The sequence below is a fragment of the Neodiprion pinetum genome, chromosome 2, assembly GCF_021155775.2.
Source record: "Neodiprion pinetum isolate iyNeoPine1 chromosome 2, iyNeoPine1.2, whole genome shotgun sequence".
Classification (NCBI taxonomy): Eukaryota; Metazoa; Arthropoda; class Insecta; order Hymenoptera; family Diprionidae; genus Neodiprion; species Neodiprion pinetum.
This window is the reverse complement of record NC_060233.1, coordinates 10,458,351-10,477,390: the sequence shown is the minus strand read 5'-3', so window position 1 is coordinate 10,477,390 and position 19,040 is coordinate 10,458,351. Positions and strand designations below refer to the sequence as shown.

Here is a 19,040-nt window from a genome sequence, read left to right as displayed (position 1 = left end):
ATGGTTAAACGCTGCTGTTTTCAACTGATTTTAATGTTTTTGGGCTTGTTTTGTTCACAATATAGATCTCTAGAAATTGTAAAATAATTATCACGAGAGTGGGTAAAAATAGATTTGTGTAAGTACGGCGAAACATATGTTTGTCAACAATTACGTTTGCGCGTTATAATTAACTGTAATATAAGATGTCTCGAATGTTTTTTCGACAATTTGAGGGGCCCGGTCAACGAGTAAAATGAGATGAGAAACTTTAGAATTGGAGAAGAAATAGCAGAGTTTAAGCACTTTTAACAGTCTGAATATAAAAACTTTTCTCAAATTGTTGATGTTTTAAACTGCATGTATTATTACAATTCGCTCCGAATCATTTAAGTTGCACGCATGGTGTAGGGACGTTTTTTCATTAATATTCGCTATCAGTGGCATAAATAATACCGCTGCAAAATTATTAAAGCGGTTTTCTTTCTCTTTGCTCAATTTTTTATTCAGATGATAAGACCTATTCGTTCCTAAATAGCATCTAACTGTGCGCCAATTGTGTAAAAAATCATCCTTACTAGTCTACCGAGTGATAATTTATCCATATTTATTCATACAACGACATCGAATTGTGTGGTAATATTTTTCGTTAATGTTAGAAGATAATAGCAGGTGTAATTTTATTCTTATGTATTAAATAATCTACATTATAACTAGACATTTTTCCTTACAGAAGTGAGGAATGCAAAAAGACGCTTGCCTGATCATACTAAATTTCGGGGCTAGCTAATTGACTCTGGCAGGTTTGTTGGTGCGGAAGGAAAAAACCCTTCTTTTTGTTTGACGACGTTAGATCAGCTGGGAACCATTTAATTGCTCTCGGTGAGGTTCAACGTTGGATTTTTTTTCAGTACTATCGTTGCCTGTCACGTGGCAGAGCTCTCGTTAAAGTTAGTGACTTGATTCTTTCGTCGTGAAATTTTTCAATTGTCATTTTACTACGCAACGCGCATTGGATATCCACAGCGTGTGGAAAAAGTGCCGGTAGGTACTTATAATAAAAGAATACAATTATCCGGCGATTGCTGAAGGGGCACAGACGCATTTACACGTTCCAACATACTATGAATTGAGCCAAAAGATCCTACCGACTCAGTCCTCTCAGACAAGAGCTCGTAAAGGATTTCAAGAATTGTAGAAAAAAAAAAATAATTCCGCATCTCCCAAGAAGAATGATCAATTAAAATGCAGTACCTATACTCCAAAGGGTCAAGGTGAAACGGATCAGTTTTCTGAAATGTAAAATTTCTGAAAGGGTTGTCTTCAGGATCAAGTAAGCAACAGCGAGACTGCGCAGTATCTTAGTGTTTTAGGGTTAAAAATCTCAACTCAACTATCCTGCCGACGGCGAATGCTGCAACCGATCCGGTACAGGGACGACAGGTACCAGCGCTTGTTCAGGGATCGACTTACCTCTGACTGTGTCTCGTTCTGTGTCCGTCTCTCCGAGGCGATCTGTCACTCCCATCTCCACTAGCTCCGTAGTGTCGGTGTAGCCTCGCGGCATCGAGTTCGTGATACTCGTCGTCGTGGCCGGCGGAGGTAGTCCCGTAGGTGGAGCTACCTCGCATCTGGAGCTGAAGATCGCTCGCGTAGCTCGCCGCTTGGGAGTCCAATTCGGCATAGAGAGCCTCGTCCATCTGCATGTGCGTGTAATGGTTTTCCACCGGCAGATTCATCGCTCGCCTGTGCTGAGGCAGGGACAGTGGCGTCGCGACGCCACCCGGGGCACCGCCGCCTCGCCTCGAACCCAGCCAGGACCACACGTTGTGCCCTGAAACGATGTCCTCATCATCAGATTTCAGTCTCGTCGTATCTTCCCCCCGTACAGTGGCTAGAACGCACTTTTCCCAACGCGGTCATAACATCGTCGCACAGAAACTCAACTTTGGCGAAGTGTACAACAGTCACTTTTCGGGTCATTATCGGGTGTATATTAACACGGTCAAGTTAACCGGACGTCTTTTTCAACTTGGCTTATGTTACGTGAAGTCATTTAAAGTCACTCGAATACACTTGAAATCATGCGAATTCACTTGTCCGTTAGCATGGAAGTACGTACTTGATAAGGGTTGCCTTGTGGTCGATTTCGACGTTGACGTTTATATCTTCAAATATCGATATCCATGTATCCAGACATAAAGAAATGGCACGGATTCTACGAAATCGCAATAGTAAATTCGTAGAATTCATGTGTCTTAGCTGAGTTACGTGAAACCATTTACAGCTGCGTGAGGCCACTTCTGTCTAGTGTTTTAAAGTCACGATAAAATTTTTGCGAGTATTTTCGCGGTAATTAACAGACATTTGAATCCGCCCGATACCATTCGAACTAGTTCTAAGCGATGAGTACTGTTAGTTGAAGCCACTTAAAATCATCTGAAGTAGATCAAAATTATGGGGATCGTTTTAAAATAATTTCAAGTCACCTAAAGTCATTCAGAGTTACGTTATTTATGTATAAATGTTCATGTCGAGCTACGTCTAGCGATGTGAAGTGAAGTACTCGCAACTACTTGAAGATTCTTGAGAATATCGGAATTTGTATTTCCGAGTTCATCGCCACCAAGACTTACCAGGACTAGGAGTGACGTCGTGATAAGGTGGCAACTTGTCCAGCTCAAGGGGCGGCCGGTCAGGAATAACAGCAACTCCACCACTTCCCGGACCCCCTCCGGCTCCTCCAATGCCTCCACCACCCCCGGGTGGACCAGACTCTTGAGCAGAAGGATCTTCGACGCTGGTACCACAGCAGCTTCCTGCAGAGCAAAGACCACGACGATGTGAGGAAACAGTCATTGATAATGAGCTTGAATTCAACCCTACAACTCATGACTTTACTTTTTTACCTTCAAACGCATGACTGGGACGCGAACTCACCCCAGGTTTCTCTTGATCATAAAGCGGTCCTGTGCTGACAAACAGTCTTTCTCATACATGGTTTTCTTCGTTCTTTTCATAAGGAAAAGAATGGTGTACAAGAAATCTTATTTTATTTACATTTAGATAGTGAAAAACTCATTCGAAGACTGAAAATCGCGTAGCGGTAGCGGCACTGAGGGTAGATCAAAGTTCGCGTGGGGTGCGTTTGGATCCCAGTCATGAGTTGCAGGGTTAAGCGATGATGCGAGAGAGCTTTAGACAAGGGACATGGATGAGGCGCATGCATATATAAACCGAAACATCGCAGCTGGAGAGATTATAATTCATCCTAAGTATTCGGGGATTTTCGGGGTCACCGTGACGAGGGTGAACCGATATTTCCCTAGCCCATCACATTCAACCGTTGCGTGAAATATCAGCAGCTGAAAGTGATCTAAGCGTTTCGTACACAATAGCGGGGCACGAGTCAAGCCTAGCGTTCCCTAAATCAGGGCACATCACAGACACCCTTAAGGACAGTGTGAAAATCCAACTGACACGATGTGCCTCTTGTGAATAGTACGGTTGAGCCTGATTAAGAAAAAAAATGTCGGGGACTTGTGAAGATCTATTGTTGCACATTACTCGTTTCTATATCGATCTACGGAGGTATGTAACCAGATTTGAAACTCATCCTGACTGAGTCGTTATAATTTGCGTTGCGCGCATTTCACGGCGTAAAGCTGTGCGACCAGGTGATATTGTTCCAATGAGACAGGCTGCTGCTGCTGCTGCTGCTGCTGCAGCCGTAATCAAGAAGACATGAAGGTACGTATAAAATACCGGACTCGTGTGTCTGTGTATTTCAAAAATAGTTGCGGGCATTGAGGTGAGTGTAGGTACCCACAGCGAGAAAGGGCAGCTTGGGGTATTATAAGAGGAGAGCCGTATATGAAAAGCTTATTTTCTGTGGAGTCCCCGCAGCCCTGCCAACTGCATTGTGCCCTCGTCATCGGAGCAACGTGCGTCCATGTCTGAGTCCCGGACATCAGAGGGGCCGCCGAACCAGACGTGGTTTAAAAAAAAACCGGGATTATGGGAATCTGATGGTTCCGGGGATCACCCCTCCGCGCATTCTACAATCGTGCCCACGCATGGTTCCGTCGGGTACAGAGCTTCCACGAGACTCGAATTGCCCGGGACCAGATCAAAAATGCCCTCTTTCTCACCGCGTTTAAGTAACTTTTCTAATGATCGGCACACCAGCTTGTGATGCGACTGGTTTTCACGTTCAGCCAACTCGAGACGCGATTTGATCTTTCCAACACGACACCTCGTGGCTCTTCTTCGCAGCGCTGTTTCCGCTCTGAATATCTGGGTCAACTGTTTCTACGCAACGAATAATTCGAATGCCTCGACTTGCTAGACGGCTGGTCTCCGGGGGTCGCGAGAATCGAAATTGAAACGTTCAACGATATTACGAGCGGGATGAGGCAACTGGTTCCCGTTGCCCGGACAATTCCGAAGCAGCGGGAGGCAGCCCGGATGGATCATCTGATACGCAGCCTCCGCTCCTGCGGCAGAGCAGCCTTGTTCAGGCCCGTCTGTCCGTCTGTCCGTCTGCGGTGAATCGGGGAGAGAATGTCACTGACAGTTCAGCAGCTGATGCCAGATACCCATGCAGTGGCCATCATGGAGCGCGTGGTAAGCGGATTACCTGACTCGCACGAGTCGACAGTTACCGCTGACGAGAGATCTATTCCCAACTTTCCTAACTGCCCTCTTCATCTTGGACTCGTCTTTTGCCCGCTATCCTTCGGATCAGAGATATCGCTGCATGTTCCTTGATACACGGATGAAGATTCTACAGTTGGCGAGCTTGCGTGGGATTCTAAGACACCCGAATTATTCTTGACAGTTGAGCGAATTTAGAGGCCACTTCCATACATTTCTTCACGATTGTGGTAAAGTTTAAGCTTATAAGTTTTCGTACTTCCAATGATCGTACTTTTCGAACACTGTTTCAAAATGTTCAAGCCTGATTTTGAATAATGTGACTTCTTTGATAATTATAGCTTCTAGTAACGTTGGAGAAAGATCCCTCATCAGATTTCTTGGAAATGATCAGTGGTCAAATTAGTGGTCTGTATATGATAACATCCTAATGAACTCTCAGTCACCTGGACTTGATGCTTCCTGTGCCTTCCACACTTACAGCCACAGAGATTCTTCTGAATTCCAAATTCGAGGCTTGACACGATATTCGATAGAGGATTCAGATGATAAATTTACTTTCCAGGTGTCACGAACGACATCAATAAGTAGAGTTACATTATCGGGTAGAATTTCCCGTCCCGTTCCTCGTGAAGCAATTGCAATGAACACTACATCGGGAAAAAGGAAACAAGAAATGCGAAACAGGCAAAGTAAAACGGCGTGCACCCTGCGACCGCTATCCAACCGTAACAGCGATACATTGTCAGAGAGAGATGACTGCAGATGTACATCTAAATGAAGTTTCCAGGACTATAATCCTGTAGTCCTATAGGACTAAGAGATGGTGTAAGTCGCGACGAGGATGGAAAGGACCACCAGAGATGTCGCGGTGTGTTTCCGAGGGTATAGAGGGAGGGGGGTGAGGAAGTGGGTGTGCCTCGAATGTGATCCGTGGGGGAGAGAAAGAGCCTGGTGCAGGACTGATGCAGGGCTCGTGGTGAGTGTCGGGTAATTAATTCGGGTGACCCGCTGGTGTCAGTCGGATCGATGCTATCGCCGTCTCTCGCGGGTGATTTTAAATCAGAAAGTTAATTAGAAGCGACTGTCTGTCTCTTGTGTCGTGCATGGACTCGTTGTCGGAGCCTAAGGCCCGAGGCCCGAGGCTCCAAGACCGGGTTTGCTACCTTCGAGCTACCATACCGCCACCGGAACCCGCTTCGTACTCCTGGCACCAGCCGTCCGGCCCGCTCGGACCCCTTTCATTACGCGAACTAATTAAGTCTCGATGAATACCGGCGCCTTGTGTGTGCTTGTACACGATTTCGTAACGCATATTGTGAGAAAAATTTCGGTCAGGATCATTTCTGTAGACTGTATTCGGTGTCGGTTTCGTGTCGCACGATATGTTGTTGGGATTGTCACTATGCAATGCTCCATCTGGCGGAAAAAAATCAAACTCATGTAACCAGGCTGACAGCTGATCGTTGGTCATATTTTTTCGCGTTTGGATAGTAGAACAGGTATATTATTGATTACGTTTCATTAATTCATACGACATGAGTAATTTGAAATCCCGAGTACAGTGCTCCCCCCCTAAGATATCCCTCTGTAAGATATTACTTCCCCTCATTTTACTATCATTTCCCCGCAATTCGGCTTCCCCACTATACTCAGTGTTGTTTACTTGCGCATGCGCGTAAGCCGCTACTATAAGTCAGCTGTCTACATATACACCCCACCTTTTAAGAGTAGAGGGGATACCTCTCTAAGATATTTTTCCTGGAACCAGAGCCCCGAGTCTGAAATCTTAGGGGGGGAGCACTGTATTACGATTTGCTTCGATTAAAATTAAAAACTTAGGTTATGTGGTGATAAAATGTCACCGATAATCAGGCTCTGACGTTATGAGGACATTTTCCAATAGGTACCTGAACACTATGTCACATTGAATTTTCAAATTGATCACAAAAATTGTTCTGTGGTATATCGAACTGGTCAGTTTTCTAGTGTATTACTGTTAGTTTAGAAATTCGATTTGATTATGTACATCGACTTCGTTGAATATTGGCACAAAAATTAGTCATTACTTTTTGTAAGTTCGTTCGAATACGTTTACATATCTTACAGGTATTGTATTCTGAAGAAATTTCGAGGAAAATCTATTTAACAATAATACGCTCGGTAATACGCGTCTAGAACTGTCAACTAATTTATCGTTTCAGATGAATATCGCTGTCCCACTGTATGAGACTTTCTCAGCTTAGGTTGCGACGCGATCTTATATCGTGTGACAAAGATCTCAACGTAGCTGGAATAACAATTGAGATAGCTGAGGTACTCTAGGAATCTACTTGGCTTGAATTCACTTTACAGTTGCATAAGCTATTTCTTATCTACAATTCTACATGACTGTATGTAGTGTCAAATTGAGTTAAATTTCAGAAAATTGTCAAAAAATTGATGTCTACTTTCTGAGAGCTAAGCGTATATAATATATATGTATATATATATATACAACGTTTCTCTTTGAAAATGAAAAGAATTACATATAATGCAAATTATAAATCTTCCGTAACTTGAAAAGTGAAAAGTTTCAAATTATAAACATTGGAAATTTTAACAGATCCCTATGATTTCTCATCAATCTCAATTGTCACATTTTCACACAGATAATTCGCGTGTATATACACACACGTGTATGTTAAAAAATTAAAAAAAAAAACAATTCATCGCGTGTGATCAATGAAAAGTGTTTTCAAGGCTTAGAGAAGAAATTTTCTTGGAAATGAGATAGATTTCTGGCAATTACAAGTCTATAACAGTTGGAAAAAAAAATAAATAAATCAATTAAAAAAAACATGGAAAAAAAAACAAACTCCACTTTGCGAGTAACAGTTAAAAACTAAGAAGGGTCGTGTTATATGTATCGTTAACCGTCCTTACTTTTTGCGGGTATCGACTATTTCTCACTTTCGTATTATATCGCGGTGTTGAAGTATAACTGGTAAATAAACCAACAAACGCGAACCGAAAAAGTATAAAGAAAATGAGGAAAAAAATTACGGAGTCGGAATTGTCAATGAAGGCAGCGGGAGCGATAGAGATAATTGGAGCGATGGGGTCCGATTTCCGAAGTTTTGCGGCCCAGTGGGGGCCCCGTCCGGGGCCCAGTGGGAGCCCCAGGTAATTGGGATCAGTTCGTCGTGTATGGTATAATATATGTGTATATAAATATATATGTATAAACATACATACATGCGTGCAAACCGGTGCCGTATACGCAGGGAACGTTAATTCGATGTAATTGGGGGCGCCGGCAGCGCCGAACCTAGTTCTGAAGCGTTTCGAACCCGTATAAGACCCGAGAAAGCCGGTTCCGATATTTGAATCGCGGGTCAGTTTCCTTCGAACGTGGGGTTGAAGTCACCGTATACCTACACCTACATAAATATATGTGTGTGTGTGTGTGTGTATGTATATACATACTATACGAACAACAGTTGGATTGGAACTCTCTACGAACCGTGATTCGAGAGCAGGTAGTCTCACCTGGTACTCGGTTATATATCCATATGCTACCCTCGTGATATACACCGCATGCAGAGAGCGCTGCACTCCACTGCATATACAATATGCTTTTGTGTATCAATCTATTGAGTTATGGACCAGTCTCGCACAGATTGGGAACTGGTTATTCCCCCAAAGAAATCTCGGCCTTTAATCTATTCCGTTTATTAGTTTCGTTCGACGCCAATAATTGTCTGTACACGTATATCAGGACCAGTGTCGGTATTATTTTTAAAATTGAAGCTATAGCGACAATGGAGGACTGATGAAGAAGATATTCGTCAGTTTTTTTCGTGATAGACGTTTTATCAGAGACATTGTGTATTGGTTTCAACCGAATCGAGTCGACCTAATAATTTTATATTATTTTTATTGTTTTATTTGGTATTATTTTTAGCTTTCAAACTTTTTGTTGATTACCTGCTGAACACGATTGGATTTTTTTTATATCTGAGTAAGATCTTGATTTCTGGTTCGAAATTGCAGGTGCATACAAAATATCGGAAGAATAGTTTTTAACCGAATTCGATATAATTTTTTTTATCTAAGGTGACGGATGTACTTTCAAATGCGAAATTAGGATCTCGTGTTTAAACCAGGGGTAAGACACTGTAAAAAAAAGACTGGGGCTGATAGAAGATTTCATTCTGGTTTGTCGTAATACTAGTATGATCTTGTAATTAGAAAGAAATTATAGTAATCACAATTGCATTTTATAATTACCTCTGCCTGTTGCACTCTTCATTCTGAAACAAACAGAAAAATACGATTAGAATTGGTGTTAATAAATAATCTGTTTTTTTATTACTTTAGTTTTGTTCGTCAGTGAAATGATTTTTTCCGTTTTCCTGTAAAAATGAAACCAAGTTTAATCAGATTTAATAATTTATCGAGACTTTTACAGAGTCTGTCTTTCCAAATTTCGCAAACAGGTGTGACTTCGGTACCTATTCTAAGAGATCGATTTTGAAAATAGTTTTTGAGTTTTGTGTCATTTTTCAGAATTGAAAATCAGCCGAAATAGATTTGAACTAAAAGAATTTAATGATTGCCTACAAATAACGAGAAACAAGTTCTCACCAACGGAAACGTGGCACAACTTTCTCTTCTATTTTTTGCATGCGCTGTAGTGATTATACAACGATGGCAATCATAGATTCCACCCGATCCATTGTGTTTGGAGAAACATGTCCCGTATAAAAAATAATTGAAAAAAAATGTCAAAAATGAGTAGAAAAAATTACGAATCAAAACGGAGATGGTACAAGGGAAAAAAGTTAACGATTTCACGTGGAATGTCTCATAAAAAGTCCCGACTTGCAAGAACTGTTAAATCTTCTAAAATTTTACGCTTTATACGGTGTGATACCGTTTTCACAAGATTCGCCTAATCAAGGACGAGAAGAGGAGGAAATCACGCTCTGCGAACATGCGAGATTGCATAGACGGTACACCAAGTGGCGGACGAGGTTGAAGTTAGTAACGTTATCGTAACGAAAGATTGGGGAAAAAAATGACAATTTTCTTAATTTTACAACGATTTTTAGGGAACTAAGATGAAATATGAGCGTGTTTTGTTTCATTACGTTTTGCTAAATTTCAGGTAATCGCAAAAACGCGAAATACCGATTTTTCCTCAGTACGAATCGTTACGATAACGTTACTAACTTCAATACGATCCGTATTTCTGTTTCTCGGCGGTTCTTCTTTCCTCGATAATCGAGCATGAAAACCCGGAGGTGCGTATCATTCATTGAAGTTAGGTTACACAAGCATAGATAGATGCACAGAAGACGTATTATCCAGCCATATTATACCTACGATTGTAAAAAGTACAACGCGTCGAATCGCGGATCACGCCGGGGTGCGTTTGTCTTAGTGAGAAATGATTAAGCGTCCCGATTTCCTTACCCTCGATCAATTCTGTGCGATGGCTAACCGTGTAATGTGCAATTTCAACCTACTGTATACTCGCCCCTCGGTTCAATCTACTTCTATAGGTACTCATCGCGGCATGGGGCATCTCGTTTGCCCAACTGTCACAGATGGATTAGTCGTGGTGGATAACTAGTTAGTTAGCATCATCACCGCGTGCACATCCATTATCGATTAGTACCCATCAAAGGATCGACTGCTGTAATTCCCCGAATTTAGACGCAAGCCGATTTCCAATCGTGTGAAGGTACCGAAATTCAAATACGCTCACTCACTGTAAATTATCCTCCATTTTTCACCATTTGATCCAACGATTTCTCTTTAACGCGCCTAAAAAGTGTCCTTCTTGCAAAAACTTGTATAGAATTAATAGCGTTTCTACAGAGTGAATTACTAACTACCGCACGGTCGGTCGTCTGCTGAAATTTAATAATGCGCACGCGCTACAATCCGAGAGCGGCTGTTTGCCAGGGCTACCAACTGTTTCTAACCTCGAAAGTTTTGACAGTTTTGAACTCGTCATAACTGCCGGCGATAACTGTTAAAATTTTTGAGGTTACACTTGTGACGGTTGGTCGTCCTGACAAACAGCCGCTCTCGGATTGCAGCGCGTGCGCATTATTAAATTTCAGCAGACGACGGAACGTGCAATCGTTAATAATCCACTCTGTACACGCATTTCATACGCAATATCTGTCGTATTACTTACAATCGTTCGAATAAATATTGGTCACTAGATCACCTAGTGCAGATGCGATACAGTCCACATGGCGAAGATCGTGAAAAACTACGTATGAAGTTAAAAATGAAAAAAAAATTTGGAAAAACAAAGGAACGGTATGGTCCAGTGACCCGAACGACCCGAGAATGGAAGCGTCGGTGTCTTCGTGTCAAAGAAAGGCGGCAGTCTGCGCTTGTAGCCGAAATAAAATGCTTGCACGAATCGGGAATAATCGAAGCTGTTACCGCAGGTATTTCGTTGCTGGTTTTTTCGTAACCCGAGTCAAATCGATTCTAGTTTTTCCCGGTCCTGATGGCACACCGGTCAACTAGCCCCATTGTCTGGACTCAGTACTGCCATCTCAGCTCTGAGCAATTCTGACTATGACTGGTCAAGCATGCCGGCAGCTACCACTTCTCTTTGCCCGAGAAGAGAGGAGTTGTTCCGCTTCGAGGCATATCCCATCGAGATGAGACACTCCGCGTTAAGAGGACCACGCATTTGGGAAACTTTATACCTGCACTGTGTGCAGCACGCCTACTCTCGACCTTACAAAGCGCCTACTATATACAACCCATCGACTCTCCGACTATCCATCCTCATTTATTCCTCATTTACACCACCGATTTTGCTTATTCGTTTTTCTAATCTCGGTTCATGATTCACGCGCGACTGAAAATGTTCGTGGTTATCATTGCCGGGTTCTTGGTGATGACAAATTTGAATCACTCGTTAACGTTTATCCCGTTGGATCGAATTTCGGTGTAACAATAAGCTGTTGTCGCTAGAGTTTGCAGTGGTACCAACCTTCGACAGTGCAGGAGTGTTACCATCACCACAGCACCGATACCTGCTGATATCAACGAGACGATTACCAGTGTAAGGACCCATCCTAGCTCGCCTGGCGCTTCTGAAACACGTGGAGAAGATTTTTTTATTAGGTATAAGTGAATCGGTAAGAAGAAAGGAATGACGCTGCACGGAAAATTCTATGTAGCTACATTGGGAGAAATTATAGTTGATGGCGAACGATGTTCGGTTGACTTATTCGGTAAGTGAAAAACAGTCGTTATGGAAAACTGAGTGATAGTCTGGTGTTCGGATTCTGGGCATGTAACTTAGAATGTTAGGTATAAAATTGGTATTTGGTTAATTCGATTTCCTTAAAGCGATTTATAAATATATCGAACATATCATAGAAATCGCAGTATAATGTCAATTTCAGTGAAAAATAGTCAGGAAAATGTGATTTTTAAAACAACCAATATCAAATTTTTACGATATCAGTGATATCGATGAAAGATCTAATTTTACTTTATCATCCGTGTCAGTAGCTTTTCATCCTTAGTCTGAAAAAGAAGTTTGTCAACTGAATCGAGTTGTTCGTTTTGTTGATTCGCATAATTCAGTCACATTAGCATGATTTTCTAATACATAAATAAAGGATTTGAATAATTTAAAGACAGTATAATATATAAAAAAAAAAAAACCGAATTCAGTGAATGCCAAATCATTACATTTATTTCTGATAATTTAATAACACGTTTAATAATTCAGCGTGGTATATTTAACCTTTAAAAATAATAGTTTCGTTCGCCTATTAGGTTGCAGGTCGAGTATTTCTAAAACTTAGTTACAAATCGCGTTGAATATAAGATGTACGTGTATATAAAGCATCTGATAATTAGCAAGTGGATGTATAAAATACGCCGCAGGGATGCTAAAAGTTTATCACAGGCGGGGACGCGGTTTTTTTACCGGCTCGTCCTTTGCCCCCGGCGTCCGTTCGGACGGGTACAAAAAGAGCATTAAAAGGTGTTTGCAGAAATTTTGTGCAAAACGGCGACTCGCACACGTAGGCGCGAGTTTAATTAGGGCTTTAAACCAGTCGGATTCTTGTTATACGCGCGGGTATAAATATTAATTGGTATTTACGCGTCACCTTCTTTACTCGCTTTGAAATCGTGACGAAATATCCCTCGTTTATTCCCATCACGAAACACTTACGAATGTCGCATCGAGTATTTTATACACTATGTATTCCCTCGGATTGCGGTGTACCTAAATATCTGTAGGAATTGGTTCCGTCTTCCCTAATTAATTACCATTTATCACCACAACCGAGTACGTCTCTCGATGTCTGTCGTTGAGCTTTTTTTTTATCCTTCTACTTCTTCTTCTTCTTCTTCTTCTTCTTCTCCTACTCGAGACACCAAATTGATTTCCTTTGATCACTACTATTTACACACGACGTGGAATATATTATCACATGACCCTTGTTTCTCTTTTATTTCTTATTTTTCTTCTCCTCCCTTTTCACCATTCCACACCGAATATTCTCACTTCAGGCTCATATTTCTTCACCCACGAATCGCTCGCTGCTGCTGTTGCTGGCAAGGCGACTCGGCTTTTTTCTATGCATCCCACAGTACCATGCGAGTGCAGCGGTGTGACAGGAAACCCGAAACTGTATCCTTGTAGCGTTAAAATCATTGACATCTATCGAAAAACGTTGGACGAATAAAAATCCTGTCGGGAATTTTAGAGAAACACGAAGAACCTTCGCCCTGAGAATTAATCTAGTGTAAAGTAGAAAACGAGTGAACGAAAGCGATGGGGAAATAATTTGTTGATAACTATTGACGATTTCCTAACAAATTAGTTCAGGTTAAAGTAGAAATTTTTTTCCCTATTTCTTAGACATTGAATAAAAATATTGAAATTAGGATATTTGTTACTCTGAATGACGATAAAAAAAGTAATATATGTAATAATACCCAATCGATGTCTGATCATAACCACTTTTGATATTGGTCAAAAAAATTTCTGCTCTTGTCCCAACTCTGAAACAGTACCCTGAATTTTTTTTAGTTTTTCTATTCAAATGGTTGATTATTGATAAATATTGAGAGTGAGTTTGAAAAGGACATTTTATAATATTCTCAAAAACTGTATTCTCTTTTCCAAATATTTCACTCATGATGGGCCGATTTTTTGTCAAGTTTTTCAAAACTCTCAATTTCTTTCAACTAAAACATTGTTTAAACAGTGTAAAAATTGCCAAATAATTCACACAACTTCTACTTTTCACATAGAATATTTCTAGACCGGTTTCATTGTGAAGTTAATAAAAAATGTGGGATGAGCTAAAAAATAGACACAAATGGTTGCATAATGGTACCGGTCTAGGAATGTTCTAAGTAAAAAGTAGAAGTTTTGAGAATTTTTCAGGAACTTCCCGAACATCCAAACAATTTTTTAGTTGGCCAAAGAAATTAAAAGTGCTGAACAAAAATGGAAACAAATCGACCGATCATTGGCCCGGTCTTGAAATGTTTGTAGTAGAAAATACAGTTTTTGATAATTTTTTGAGAATTCTAAAAAAGGTTATTTTCAAAATCGCTTTAAATATTTCGAAATAATTGAGGAATGGAAAATCTGTAACATTCAGGGCACTGTTTCAGAGTTGCGACAATTACATGTGTCAAAAAAATTTAAACAAAATCAAAGATGTTGAGGGTCAGAATTTGGTTGGGTTCGCCTAGAATTCTCTTATATAACTACAGCCTGGTCTATGTGAAAAAGGCACAATGTACGTACATACAGCAAGTATATAACCCAACCACCGAAAACTTCGAAACGAAACTTCCCAAAAGAGATCAATGAATACGTGAAGCGGAGGAAAAAGAGCGATTCAAAGGCAACAGACGAACCCTCGGCTAATTAGTTGCCCAAAGTTCGGACTATTAAGCCGGTAGGCAGCTATTAAGCAGAAGCCGGCTAATAGCTCGGGATATTATTTATATCCAACGTTCCATACCGTCGCTACTTCATATGCTTAAATAATACAGGAAAGATCATATACCTCATACGTTAATACTTGCATTCCGGGTAAAAAGGGTATGAAAAGGGTTGAAAAAAAAGGGTATAAAGAAAAATATGAGAAAGAATTAGTTACAGAATGAAGAAATGAAAAAAAAAAGATACAAACTCAGACTATCAGCATTAACTAGATGCGGGGCTGATGGACGGAAACAAAAAACATATAACGACTTACCGATTGGGCTATAAGGTATTGTAAATGTCGATGGACGGACGAGGAAGTAAATGATTCCAGACCTCCAACCGGACTCTGAATTCTTATCTGATACAAGGATCAGATCCTATATTCTACATACATAGAGCCCATTTTTCTCGTCAAAATTGTTATTGTTATTGTTATCGTTGTTGTGATTATGTCAGGCGAACGATGGAGAAAAATAAGAAGGGATAAAGAAAAGAAAACGTTAATAAATGGAAGCAAAATAAAAGTCGGGTTAACACGTCGACACGTAAGTTTGAATTAACGGGTACAGGTTCCACGCGCTTGTACGCACGAAGATCAAAGTCAGAGAAACACGAGCGAGAAGGGACTTCGAACGGAGGGGAAAAATGATCGACCGATCGGTAGTCGCGCCTTGACGGGAATGAAACGCCTTCGAGCTGGTTAAACTTTCACGTGAGAAAACTGCCCACCATTTGCATCCGAACGAAAAAAAAAACAAAACAAATAAAAAAAGAAAAGTAATTATTATTTATTTATTTATTTTTTATTTTTTTTTGTTCATCTCGAATTCGCAGGCTAGGCAGGCTTTTCGTAAATTATTCGCTGAAACTAATCGAACTTGTCCTTAATTATTATTGGATATATTTCGTGAATCGTATTCTCTGCGAGGTGATTTCGTTGAAAATGTGCACTATAAATAAATAAATAAAAAACCCAGGGAATATCGTAATTGTCCATTTCCCTTGACCGGATGAAAGAATTCACACCACGAGGAGGACGCCGAGGGTAAAACGAACGGTCGTTTTATTCCTGGATTCGAAATGCCCCCTGGAGCGAGAAGCATAGGATGATTACAAACCGTGGCTCCATGGCCTCGAGAACCATCGCCTAACGTGGGCTTCGAGGAGCAATTTTATAGAGGATATATCGAGTTGATCAGCTTCGCCTACACGGCTCTGCCCGGTTAGGGATAATAGGTATAAGAAATTGGGAATATCGCACCTTTCCTGCGAACCGCTACAGGAATATCTCAGAGAGAGCGGAAGGGATTTGAGCTTTGAGAGAGAGAGAGAGAGAGAGAGAGAGAGAGAGAGGAGAGTCTGGCACCTTCTCCTCGGCATCTCAGACTTTGGACGGCGACCCCCCGTCGCCTCGACAAATCGTCCCGCAGTGCTCGTCTCCACATCGGCATCCCCGACTCTCTTATTTGAGGCGCCGATAATCACGACATGTATTATTATTTGGGGGCTCGGAAATTAATCGTGGCGAAATTTGAAAGTGAGAGGTTAACAATAATTCGGTCCACCTTGAAAAGATTTGACTCTATTCGTACAGAAACTTCTGCAATATTGGAAATCGAAATAATGCATGATATACGATACTTAAATCCTAGTGAAATCATTGCAAGTAGTCTGAAATTATTCCACATATGAAATATCGTCTTGACTTTGGTGAAACTCACATCAAAATATTCTTCAATAAATTGCGAAGTTCTCTTTTTTAAATGACGAATGTTTCAGTTATTGGTGCAGGTATTGGGAAAACTTTTAACCACTGAAATGTAATGACCGAAGTAAGAATCGTTGGCGAAGAATGGCGGAAGGAAACGAATAAACTTTTCTATATTAGAATTCTTTTTTAATAGCCGACTCAATTCAACTAATTCAAAGTCATTTGAAGTGCAACAAAAATGGAACGAAGCTTGTTGTTCCCAAGGTGTTGACATCCCAGACATCTAAATTACCAACCAACCAAATGTGATTTGTCTCTAAATATCAGATAATTGGTGGTCGATACTTCCCGGAAATTTGTCCACAAAGTGTTCACCACTAACAACGTATAATTTCCTCTTTGCAAAAGAAAGAAAAAGATCATCCGCGCCTCGCGTATAATATTATAATTGAGCCATCTCGAGGCAAAGATGCGGTTTCGCCGCTGACACTACGGGGAAATATTATTACTCTTTCCATTGAGTATTCGGCCGTGTTCTCCAGCCTTCGGGGAAAGGCAGGGGCCTCTTCAATTAGAGATTCCACGAGCCGGCGATCCCATCGGGGTCCGCAATCGGTGGCGTGCAGGTCGACCAAAGAACGGTTGACATCGTTTCACTCCTGTCTTTACGAGTATAAGAAACCGCAGGATGATGACTCGTTCCAAGATTGAATCAGCCTCGAACAGGAAGGATTCCATTTCACGAGAATCGATTGGTTTCTCACGTGAAAGACGTCAGTAATAACATGACACCTTCAGGCACCCACCGACCGACGTCTGACTCTTGTAGTAATTGGCATGGACGTGCCAAGTATTACCTGCATCATGTGTGCCCTCGGGTGTGTTGAGTTAGTGGGAACACTTAAACTTGAATTGACACCCAACTCCGGTTGAAAACTTAGGTTCAGTTAAGATTTGACGCTCATTCGACGCGCGATGGAGTCTTTGGAATGTACGATTAGGATCACTGAGACGCATCGCTTCGTCGTTTCTCATCACACTTAAATCTTATATCTCGCAGATTCGAAATATCTACATGTAATGAAAATTGTAATATGAATAAACCGACGAGCTTGCAATCCATGCCGTAGATATAAATTTGTAGTATCAACTTTCGTTAGCGTCCTTTTGAACCAAAGTATGTGGATATGATCTTGATCACGAAGCGAAATGAGAAAATCTTCTGCAATCTACCTCCAGTTCTTGACAGGTATATGTTCGAGCAGTTAAGGAAGGGTACGAAAGCAAAATGGCGTCCGAGGATTGATTGAACTGCACCGTTATCATCGGCAGATACATTTGAACGACGATCAGATAAGGACGTCAGTCGAATAAATTGAGTGTCGTATCTGACATTGCAGGATTTGCAGCGTTGGAAGAGGTCAAAGAGCGTCGGTTGAACGCTGTGCAGTATAAGGTGCAGGTTTTATTCCTACGGAAGTGATGGTTGGTGGTTGAGCCGGATTGACATCTCAGGGGCCGATAACGCGATCGGATGGATGGCGTGCATGGTCTTCGGGTATCTTCTATCTTCTCTCCTCACCATAAGGTATTCACAGAAATATTGTGACCGTTAATTACCGCGCGGTTATAAACGGCAAGACAGACACGTTCTGTTTCAGAAGCTGGAAGGGATACGACCTGGGAACAATTCGGTTGTGTGTTAAAGGCGCCGTTTGAAGAACAACGAAGGGGCGCCCCTTTGACCCTTTCGGCATCCTCGGCAGTAGCACCACCAGCAGCACCATCAGCAAGCAGCCTGCTGCACAAGCCCACGGAGAATCGTAAAAAGCAAATAAAAGTGATTTGACGTACGTTTGTTTGCGTTCAAGAGGAGCTGCCCTTCACCCTTCGTCTGACCACTTGAAACAACGGAGCCTTGTACATCATCCGGCTCCAAAAGCCCGGGGACCGGGTGACGGGCAGGTCGAAAATGCCTACCTCTGTCTCTCGTCCATCGGGCCTATAGTTCTCTATCACGAAAGAGATGAAGAAGACCTCTCTTCCTTGCCTCTTTGTGGTGCCTCCTTGTCCCTTTATAACCGGCTCTATACCTCCAGAGCCTGTCGCGTGCAGAATGCTGCCGCTGTTGCTGCTGCTGCTGTTGCTGGTGCCGCCGCATGCATGCTCTGTGCCTTGTGAGAAAATTTTTCTTCAACACCTCGTTGTTCTTTCTGAACGTAGATGGATACTCGAGGATGAAGAAGATGAAGAAAAAAAATCATTTGGTCATTTGAACTAAGAGATAAGTACCGTTGCGTACATTAATCCTGCTTAAGACACACCTTGACAATTATACGATACTTTTACGTACAGGAATGGTGTTTTTAGAAATATGTTAATTTTTTTTATAAAGTGAAATATCACCGCTCGACTTATTCCATCAAAAATACAATCCTTAACGGTATTTTCCTTCCGTTATGATAAACGATACGTGAGAATCAACAGTCTTACGAAATTCATATCTAATATGTGATTATGACTCGTTAACTTTTATAATTGTCCGTATGTTCAGCGAATTATGTACTGTCCAAGTCACAATGGACCGTTCAGAAATTAAATGATAGACGTGGAAAAGCGAAAATCTTGTTTGATAAAAAAATGACATCCATCCTTAGAAACCGAACTGTTAATACAAATACAGTGTGCAGTGCATTATGTGTT

The 19,040-nt window shown here is 41.3% G+C and overlaps 1 protein-coding gene across 2 annotated transcripts in view; it reads right to left on the bottom strand.

The window, feature by feature from the left end:
* LOC124212687 (uncharacterized) overlaps positions 1–19,040 on the bottom strand; it is a 78,245-nt gene that overhangs the window by 10,977 nt on the left and 48,228 nt on the right. For both annotated transcript variants that reach the window (XR_011176469.1, XM_046613028.2), the window contains exons 3-6: positions 11,648–11,750; positions 8,908–8,930; positions 2,616–2,798; positions 1,453–1,813 (exon numbers count right to left, since the gene is read on the bottom strand). Coding sequence is in view for 1 of the 2 variants with exons in the window: in XM_046613028.2 (XP_046468984.1) it covers positions 1,453–1,813; positions 2,616–2,798; positions 8,908–8,930; positions 11,648–11,750 (670 nt within the window). In the remaining variant the exon portion in view is untranslated. The remainder of the gene's footprint in view (positions 1–1,452; positions 1,814–2,615; positions 2,799–8,907; positions 8,931–11,647; positions 11,751–19,040) is intronic.